Consider the following 11,194-nt stretch of genomic DNA (forward strand, 5'->3'; position numbering starts at 1 on the left):
TAATTGTATTAACAATGAAATTTTTTTAGTCTACTTGATACTTGACTTACATGAAATTTTTAGTAGGTGAACTCATTTTGTAGTACAAAAATCTTCACATATTTTAATCCATTTCTTGGGTTGATTACTTTATAGATGGATCCAAAGCAAGGCAACGTTTCAAGTTTTCCTCCATGTCTAAGACCAAGAATTCTTGAGCTAGTTCGAATTTGAGAGTTAACCGAGAAGGAGACAAACAAAGATAGACAATCCGAACGTAAAAACAACTGCGACATATGTATTATAAAGCAATAAAATAGAGAATAACTGAAAATGAAAAGGAAGCAACAAAAGTGAGAAAATATGTATTACATTTTAGTATCAACTGTATGTGAATTTTCACTTACTGAAATTTACGTCATATCTTTTTCAGTTGATTACAAGAGATATAATTGTGAAACAGTAATTTGTATTGTTTCTGTTTGAATACGTTATTTTAGTTTGTTACTCCCTATGATTTTCTAACAAAACGACAAGTCGGCGGGGCATCGCACGTGCATCTTTGCTTGTAAAACTAATTTTATGACATTTGCTTATAAAACTTCAAATAATTGAGTTAGTACTCCACTTACAAAAATTAATTTTCATTATTATAATATGACATAGTTAAATTGTAGTTATGTATATAAGAATGAGATGTTGGCAGAAGCTGAAATTGTCTAGCAAGAAACTATGATTTGTCATGTGTTTAATTTAGATGCCCATTCAAACTATAACTTGCAGCATAGTTATGCTTATCAAGAATTTTGAAGAAACTTATTGATATCTCTGAAATTATTGGAAATAGTATGAGAATTTTTCTTTATCCAGTGAAAAGATATTTTAAATAGTATCATATTTAAAAACTATATATTTTCATTTGAAATAAAGAAAATATTTTTTAAAAGATCAAGAAATACGATATGATGTCTGATAACCAACTATTAATTAGTTATCCTTCTCTTTTTTCATTTTTTTCTCATAGTCAATATATTTTTTTTTTAATTAATATATGCATGTTTATTCATTATTAATTAACTGCAATATGTTGTTATGTTTTTTTAGACATTACGATTTCATTTTTGGTTTATAGCTCTTCAAAGTAAGTAATAACTTGAATCTGGGGTCGTGTGGAACGTCTCAGTAAATCAAAGCTTATATAAGTTGTCTTTCTTTTATCTTTAACTTATTTTCTATTTGCATTTATGTTAATTTAGTTATGAAAGTTTCGTACATATTAAAAACACAATTAACCAGTGAAAGCTTTTATTTTTTAAAATAATAAAAAAAAAGATTAAACATGCATATTTTTCCCCGTATCTATCTTATAAAGCTTAGTTTGGACAACTTAGGCAAGAAAAAGAGCGACCAGGATTCGTTATTGGGAAAGCTAAATCTACGGCCGTAAAATGATCAATTTAATTAACTTTCAATAATAAATGTTCTATAAGTATTTCATAATAAATGTTTGTTTAATTAATCAAATAAATACTTTCATTAACACAGTACATATAAATTTATCTTATATTAAATCAGTAGACATTAATGGTGGTTGTGATGGTGTGAGGAGGTGGTGGATCAGCATTGGGGATAATGGTGGCGAGTGTTGGTGAGAATGTTGAAGTGATGACGTTCATGGTGTGGTGGTGGAAGAAATAGTGGTAGTGGGATCATAAAGGTGTAAGGTACATAAATTACTTAATTTTTGAATTTTTTTTTCTTTTATTTTCTTAATTTTTTAAATTTAAATTAATACTTTCATTAATACAGTACATCATAAATTTATCTTATATTAAATCAGTAGATATTAATAGTGATTATGATTATGGGCGGGGTGGTTGATCAGCGGTGGAGATAACAGTGGTGGGTACTGGTGAGAATGGTGGAGTGATGTTGCTAATGGTGGTGGTGGTGGAAGAAGTAGTGGTAGTGAGATGAGAAGGTGTATGGTACATAAATTATTTAGTTTTTAAATTTTTTTTTCTTTTTTTTTTCTTAATTTTTTAAATTTAAACTAGTATTTTTTATTAATATAGTACATAATAAATTTAGCGGTGGGGTAATAGTGGTTGTGATGGTAGGCGGGGGTGATGGATCAACGATGGGGATAATGGTGGTATGTGTTGGTGAGAATGGTGGAGTGATGACGTTAATGGTGGTGGAAGAAGTAGTGGTAGTGGGATGAATTACTTAGTTACCCTTGGTTTATTTTTTTATTTGATATTAGTTTTTAAATTTGTTTTTCTTTTATTCTTTAAATTTTTTTAAATTAAAATAAATATTCTAGGACATATTTTTGTTGGGTCGGCACATGAAAGAAGATGAACCGTTGAGGACTATAGAGTAACCAAGCTCATTCTGAAAGTTAGATACCAAACCAAGATAAAGAGCGGTTATAATTGGAAAAGGGCTTTATTAGAGCAAACGTTTACAATGAATTGATTGTTAGTTGAGCGACAAACTGGGAACCAACCCCCTTTTGACATATAATAAATTATTTGCATATAAACTGTAAATAATGTTTTATTTTGTGTAGCATACCAAAAAAAAAAATTGTATTAATATAAGTTTTGCATTTGGACAAGTTAGTCAAGATAAAGAGCGGTTGAGATTTATTTAAGGAAAAGATATATCAATGGTTTTAGTTGTTTACATCATTATTGTGTCATTAACTTCATATAATAAATATTTTATTAATCTCTCATTATAAATGTCTTAATAAATATATTTTCTTTAAATAAATAATAAATTTGTTGATAAACATTACAGATGATCGGGGTAGTCTTTATGAGTGGTGGTGCATAGAGCCAGTGACGATAGTGTTGGTGGTAGAAAAGGTAGTGGTGATGGGTGGTTCCGGTGATGGTAGTGCAGGTGCTCAGTATGTTAGTGACAATGTTTATTCTATGTGGTTAGGACACGAATAACATTATTATGGATGTTGTGGTTGATTTTTTTAATGTGAAAGTAAGATTTTTATTAATACAAAAGAAACAATTGCACAAGATGACTGCTAGTTTTTCCGAAAAACAACCAGAGAAAAACCCAACAATGATAATGATAGTAAAGGTTTTCAATTGGTCTCACTACATGTTTCACCCAGTGGTTTTTTCAAGACAAATATTAGGTCAACCTAGCAATTCTCAAAAATATAAAACATAACAATTAAAAAACATAAAATAATTATGATTTTATATAGAGCCAACAAAAAAATGATAAATATTAAAATTGACATAATTTTTTTACTTACTATGGAGGCTCTGCCGTTACGGCACGGGTGAAGTTCTAGTATTCATACAATCAATAAAAAATTTATTTTCTTATAATCATTATGCTACCAAAAGTTACTAGCAGCAAAATGGTAATAGCGAAGAAAGTTTAACATAATTAATTAAATACACCTAGTTATAATTAAATCTTACGAGCATTGAGTCTAACATCATCAAGGTTACTGTACGAAGTTTGTTCATGTTAATCTATATGGATGGAAATTAAGATTTGATGTTTTGGTATACATCTGCTGGAAGCGTTAATATGTTGATACATGTGTCGTTATTGTCTTACGATTTTAGTGCTATTGTACAGTTTTTTAAAGCGTCTCAATATGATTATTTTGCTACATTTAAAACCTATCTTGGTTATGCCCTCTATAGTCTTTAATAGTCTTCTTTCTGTTTTGTTTACAGGTACTTTAGAAGATAATGGACAAGGATATTGTTACAATCTCTATGCTTTTAGCTGACTGGAATCGTTACCTGTTTGATGAGAAAGCAGTTGAGTTAGACCATTTATTAATAGATGTTCGCAATAAGCTAAGCACAAGTCGTGGTTTTTACGCACCAAATGAGATGTCTGAAGATCTAAAGCCAAGGTAAATAATGTATATGCCGTATTTTTATCAAATTATGATATCATTATCTTGTTGTAATTTATCGTTTTATGATTTTTGGTTTAGGTCATTCTTGAAAAGTTTGATGAGGAAGAGAAACGTATTGAAGTTGATGGCAACGTTTTTCAACTCAGACGTTCCAGATTGAATAAGAGAGTACTTGAGGTGAGGTTTTCTTCTTCTTTTTTCCTTCATATGGTTTGTCTTAAATAGTTATGTTATGTAATTTTTTTAGAAAACAGATTTTGAGTTGTGGGATATGGTAATTTCTTCTGAAAGTCTCCGAGATGAAGATGAACGTTGTATAAACTGGAAGGAGGTGCGTAAGATGGATAAAGAGCAATTTTTAGGAACGATTAAGATATATAAATTAAGTTGAAGATGATTTGTATGAATATTTGCTAAAGTTAAGGGGAGTTGAGTTGAGTTGTCGGAGAAGGATTTCATGGACATTACCTCAAGAGTGATCCGTGAAATGTTTAGCGAATATCGGGTATTTAACCTACATTCAGTTGTAGTTTCTGAATTTATTAAAATAATTTTTGGTTTTTTACATTTATAAGAATAGGCTTAATTTGGATGTGAAGATGGGCCGATTGGAATATGGATGAAAGAAACCTTCATGAAAACCCTTATATGGTGAGTGAGACTAAAGGACATACATTCCATGGATACAAATCAAGACTGCAACATCTCTCTAGAATCTTGGAAACCAAACTTTCAAAATGTAAGTTATTTTGTTTAATGTTTTCGAAAGAATTAATTAGCTTGATAATTTTTAAGTTGGTTTAATGGATCTGCGCTCAGGTGTAACTGGTCTGACTTAGGATGCATAAATTAAAAAAATATACTGAGTAATAACTTTTGCAGCCACATCAACAAGCTGATGATATAGTGTTGCATATTTTCGTAGAACCATCGGTGCGAGTAGTGCAAGCAGTGAAGAATTGGTCATTTGAAATAGTTAGGCTCTGCTTTTATGTTTTGTAAAATTATTTGTACTTGTATGCAACCAAACTCATGTCCATGTGTACTTTTGGATACTTGATGATGATTGGATGTGTTTGCGGTGAAGTTTCAGTCTAATGTTTATGTATTCCTAATATATATGCGACGGGAAAAAATTACACTTCTTTTTGTTATAATTATACATGGTCCCACAGTCCTATCCATTGATGCATTTTTCAGGATAGACACAACCAGTAATCATTTTTGTTTATCGCTAGATAGGAACCCATACTATGCACCAGGTAGCAGTATTTGTGGTTGGTTGCTTGTGTTTTAGTATTTTATTTTATCCGTTGAATGTGAGGTTAACATCCTTATTTTCTTGTTTGCATGTATGGTTGGTTACGAAGGTAAAGATGTCAAATATAGATGTTATACACTCTTTCATGTATACCATATACAATTTTCCTAAGTATACCACAATACGTACACATTGATTTTACTTTGGTAAGTTCATTCCTCTATTGATATTGTACTTTTGATTTGCCAAAATCAGTTACACGATTTGCTCTTATTGTGTTATTTTCTTGAGTTTGCATTTTCCAAATTCAGTCAACTTGCTTTGACAGTGAATTGCCAACTTTTTGATGTTATAATGAAATTCGGAAGAATTTATTACGGACTTATACCCGCTACTTAATTCTGTTTTTTACTTCAATTTTTCAATTGATCCTGATCATACTAGCTACGATGTTGCACCCAATACTATATGAAGTTTGTCATCATTATAGTTCGACCAAGTTTTTCAACAACTTCAAAAACTATTTATCTGATACTACTTACACGAGTAGCTTGACGTGGCTTGGATTCTCTTTCCTCATTCTACCATGATGACCTCAACAATTCCATACCCCAATCTTTGTTTGTACTTAGACCAAAAAGACGATAATTTCTCAATCACAGCCGACAATCGAAACGTAAACTTATCATTGATAATGCGCTAAAGTTTAAGGAATTGATCAACCACAATTTTTTCATTAAAAAATTTAAATTAAAAAAACTTAGCTACCATAAAATTCTTGCTTCTAGCACTTTCAGCTTGGCATTTTGCCTCTTGCAGCCCACAAATTAAAAATATTAAAGCCTCCTTCGCATTGTAAAACCATACAAAGCATCTTTAAACAACATCATTCTTTCCCATTGTAAGAAATAAGCTATTGTGTTAAGATTGTTGTAACTTGTAATTTTAAAATAACAAACGTTAGATGAATCTAGCAATCGGTAGAAAAGAAGGTTTATGTATTGCGGACTCACAATCGAGCGATGATCTCTTGCAATGATGGAGCAGTTTGGATACATAAGCTGGTCGCATTCTTGAAACTTTTTCAGACGAATTGTTCACAAACTGGGTAAAAGTTGTTAATATACTTTGTCATCGGAAATTTCAATTGACAAGGAAAACTGACGGCCTTTTTAGTGGACTCTATCAAGGATTTTGGCCTTTGTGAAGGATCTGAAAGAGAAGCAATTCTTCAAGAGAATCCAAATGTTCAAACCCAGAATGAGTTTCAATTCAAAAAAAGAATTAAGTGAAGAAAAACTTTAAATAGGTAAGCTAATTAGCCACGATATAGGAAAAACCCAGTATGAAGTTTCTTGCGTATTAACGCGCGCTATTTGTTATGATTATCTTGATTAATCGCTAGTTTTTATTTCTCAGTTTTCCAATTCATTGATGGGCGGAGGGAGTATCTTTACATTTTATATGAGATCTCATGTATATCAAACTGCGTCCATCAATATATGTCTGAAAAAAACAATAACAAAAATATAACCTTTCGTTCACTCTTCAATGATAGTTTCTTTTGGGTAGCAGACAATAAAATGTAAATAGCTAATAAATTAATTGAAATTAATATGTATCCAATAACAAATTTTATGCACACCAGTTGGAGCAAAATAAATGCCAACAACATATGTGTGTCAATCGTATACAATTTCGAACATAAATGCAAAACAAACATTAGACAGGATCATACATCTCAAGAAAAGAAAGTTGAAAATCCGTAAAGTCTATGAGAGAAGCAATGAAAAATAATACGATTTACCTTTTGCTCAGAAGTTTTGGAAATGATATTGATCAATATCTAAAATTATTTGAAAGTTATATATTTTTGGCACGGATTTGCCTATTATATTTATTTTTACCAATCACATTTACCTAAAAAAATACTTTACACTGCACAGTTTTGATCGATAAATTTTTCTAATTTTGGATAGCCACTATATTTTCTGATAACGGCTCTTACTTATTGCAATATTTTTGTCCAGAAAATACGAAGTGTATCCTCCCCAAAATAAAAGTATGGAAGTGTAAAAAGATAAATCAGAGTAACGTGAAGATCAAAGCACCAAAATGACGAGTAGATATTCACTTGCGGACTAATTCTTAAATGAAGTACCCCCAAAAGATATTTGTCGGTACCCGAATAAAAGATATTTGTTGGTACCTGAATAAAACTCTTTCGAACTTTCAAAAGAAAATGAGATAAAAAATTTTTTTCCAAGTGACTGCATTTTAAAGAACAAAAAGCAATTATTTCGAATTTCATACTTTGTAGTATATCTAACTGACTGGAACTTAGAACCTAACTATGATGATTTGGCATCTGTAAAGATAAACAAACAAAAGCACATAACCAAGCATTCAATATTTATATTTTCAAGCAAAAACAGAAGACATTCAATATTTATATTTTCAAGCAAAAACAAAAGACATTCGTATTGAAAAGTATTTCCCAACTCAAACAATAGTATTAACTGAATAACTAGATAAATAGTTGTTTTATTTGAAAATACATTAGATGAAGGAAATCCATATAATCATGTTTTGGAGGTCATTGCTTAAATACCTCATTTTGTATCTAATACATTTTTATGTTCGGTCTTGTGATCTACTTATCTCTTTCATGACTGCACTTTCTCTGGGCTTATTTTGAAGTTAGGTTATGTCAGTGATGTGCATCATAGTTGGGATGAGGAAATATCTTGGTGTGCTCAGAATTTTAAAAGTTCAGGCTGCATTTCTTTAATTAAAAAATTGGTTTTGAATGGATTCATCTATCATATTTGGACTAGCAGAAACCAAAGAATCTTTAAAGCTCAATACGACTTTCAAGATCAGATTGGTCTGCTTGTGGTTCAGGATGTTAGAATGAAGATCTCAGCTTCCAAGAAAAAGGTTGATGATAACTTAAATAACATATGGTTTATGAATAGATGGAGTGTGGATTTCCTTTTTGTCTTGCCTAAAGTTATTGATTGCATTTGGTAAGGTCCTTCTGAGGATGAGGTGGTAATTAACATAGAAGGATCAAAGTCTGAAGATTCTGGAGATTTTGGTGTAGTTATCCGAGATCATAATGCAGATGTTTTAAGTGCAGCTAATGGTGGACGCTTTCCAATTTCTGTTCTTGCCCATGAGTTACAAGGTGCTGAATTAGGGTTGAAAATGGCTGTCCATAAGAGTTTGTTGAATGTCCACATGGCTACTGATTCAATGGCAATGGAAAACCTTTTCACTAATCCGGGTGTTGTTCCCCCTTGGAATGTTTTGCAAATCTGGAGAAGAATTAAAATACTTCGTAATAGATTGTTTTCTTAGAAAATCTCGCATTGTTACAGGGAAACCAATAGCGCAGCTAGCAGTTTAGCCAGTAATCACCCTTCTAGCAGCTGGGTGGAGATTCGTTATGAGGATTTCTCTCCTAATTTCAGAGAAATCTTGGCAGCTGATTAGGCGAAGAAGATTTATCATAAGAGGAAGAGGAGAGATCTGATTAACTCATTTCCCGTCAGCTTCTCTGTTTTTTAGTTTCTTTTGTTTTTGTTTTGTTTGCTTTTTTTTTTCCTTTTGTTTGGTTTGGATTTTCTTAACCCAGCGGAATGTATCAAAAAAGAAAAAAGGGTTCCTCGTCTATTGTTATTGTATTGTCATGTAAACTACAAATGTATATATATAAATAAACTATGTTTCATCTTTCATGCATACACAGCTATTCGTTTTTATGACATTTCTTATAAAGTTTCAGATTGTAGAGTTTGTGCTCAACTTACAGAAGTTAAGTGTCATTAGAAAATATCTACTATAGCAAATTGTGTGTGAGAATGATATTTTGGTGGAAGCTGAATCGGTCAAACAGGAGACTATTGTTTGTCATGTGTTTAATTCTGACAAACATTCTAAATATAAATTCTTGGCACATCTATGGTTACCAAGATGCTTAAAAAAACTTATCAGACAAATGTAATTTCAATGTTGTAAAGATGATAGTAGAACTATTGTTATAGTGAAAAGTTAGTCTAACTGCATCATATTTAAAAACATTTATTCTTTTTTCAAATAAAGTAGCGAGAAATCCATAATCATGTGAATTTAAGATTTCTTGATTGAGATTAATCCCGAGTTTTAGGAACAATATACAGAGGTGGTTCCTTTTGCAGTGTCAACCCAAATTTCTCTTCCATGATCAGTTGGCTAGGATCCATTCCCTTCGGTAATCCCCAATCAAAATTCTGTACCAAACTAGACACAATAAGACTAATAAATTGAGTTGCCAAGGGCACACCAGGACATATCCTTCTCCCTGCACCAAATGGTATCAACTCGAAGTCGTTCCCTTTGAAATCAATGCTCGAATTCAAGAACCTCTCTGGTGAAAACTTCAATGGATCAGTCCACCTTTTTGGATCCCGACCAATGCCCCAGGCGTTCACCATAATCTGACACTCTTTCGGGATCGTATAGTTCAAAACTTTGCAGGTCTCAAGTGCTCGACGTGGAAGCAGCAGAGGAGTTGCTGGATGAAGCCGTAGAGTTTCTTTAACAAAAGCTTGAAGATAAGGCATGTTTGGTATGTCGGATTCCTTAACCGGCCTCTTCCCTACCACAGATAACAATTCCAACCGCATATTGGCTGTTACTTGAGGGTTTTTTGTGAGCTCAGACAACGCCCATTCTATTGTAGATGCACTTGTCTCTGTTCCCGCACCAAATATTTCCTGAAAAACCAAGAAACATAAAATGATGTTAAAACAACCAATTCAGTCTACGAGTAGACAAAATACGAATTGCAGATGCCTCTTTAGCAGAATATTGGGTTAAGTTGGTTTTAATACCGGTTCAAAAAAAAAAAATGAACTACACCAAAAATCAATTGTGTAAATGAATAACTGGTAGGCACATGGATAAAATTGAGTTTACCATGAGCAAGGCATTAATCTGCTGGTCATCGAGTCCGGAATCGAGCAAAATCTCAACAAAATCATTCTTCTTGCTGTTGTTATGCTGCTTGGCTATTTTTCTTTCTTTGAGCATAGCACCCCAAACACTATAAATCCCTTGCAGACAATCAGCAACATCTTTTCTTTGTCCAAACAAATCGAATTTACCCAAAAATGGAAAATAATCAGCTGGATTTGTCGAGTTCCCCAATTCCAGCATTCTCCATAGATGTTCTTTCATTTCTACACTTCCACTACTTTCATCACCCAACTTGAAAATATTTTGTGAAAATATCAAGTTACCGAATATATTCACCAACGTCCCAAATACAACTTCAGCAATTTTCACTTCATTTCCTACATTTTTCTTCAAATACTCCACCATTTCCATAGCCTTACTTTCTCTAACTTCAGCTTGACTTTCAATCATCTTCTGCGTAAAAAGTTCCGTTCTACAAACTTTCCGCAGTTTCTTCCATGTTTCATTACATTCAGACCACACAATAGAGTTCTCCACATGTTCTTTTACCCGGAAACTTTGAAACACGTATCGACCAGAGAGAACACGATCATGCGTCTTTAGAATCTCGCTAGCTGCTAATGGAGTTGAAGCTACAACAACCGTTTCACTTCCTAGTTTCAGTGAAAAGAGATCACCATAGGTTTCAGCAAGCTGAGCAAACTGAGAATGAGGTTTCTCACCAAGTTGAAGAAGGTTTCCAACTATTGGCCAGGGTTTTGGACCTGGTGGCAAACCTTTAGGACTTGAATCTCTGAAGATTAAGTATAAGAAAGTAGTGATCACAACTGCTACAAGTGATACTGTGACGATCTCCATATTTTCTCTCAATGTATTTTTCTTTGGTTGTTTATATAAAGAAGTTAAGTTTCATAGAGCAAGTATGTCCAGAATCTTGTAGGGAAATTCAATTTGGATGGCACTCGTGGATTGTCAAGTGCTACACACGAGATGCATGTGGGCATTTTTTTAAGGGGGTGCGTGGGAGAACTTTTTTGAATAATTTTTGGTTTAACAGACAAAACTTGTCAAATTGT

The 11,194-nt window shown here is 32.4% G+C and overlaps 1 protein-coding gene across 1 annotated transcript; it reads right to left on the reverse strand.

The window, feature by feature from the left end:
• Window positions 1-9,202: 9,202 nt before the first annotated feature.
• On the reverse strand, window positions 9,203-11,001 carry LOC113314340 ((S)-N-methylcoclaurine 3'-hydroxylase isozyme 1). The gene is made up of 2 exons (XM_026563140.1): window positions 10,119-11,001; window positions 9,203-9,916 (listed from the first exon to the last, which is right to left on the reverse strand). The coding sequence occupies exons 1-2, from the start codon at window positions 10,974-10,976 to the stop codon at window positions 9,311-9,313; spliced, it is 1,464 nt and encodes a 487-aa protein (XP_026418925.1). The 5' UTR covers window positions 10,977-11,001; the 3' UTR covers window positions 9,203-9,310.
• Window positions 11,002-11,194: the final 193 nt, after the last annotated feature.

Source organism: Papaver somniferum, chromosome 1 (assembly GCF_003573695.1).
Source record: "Papaver somniferum cultivar HN1 chromosome 1, ASM357369v1, whole genome shotgun sequence".
NCBI lineage: Eukaryota > Viridiplantae > Streptophyta > Magnoliopsida > Ranunculales > Papaveraceae > Papaver > Papaver somniferum.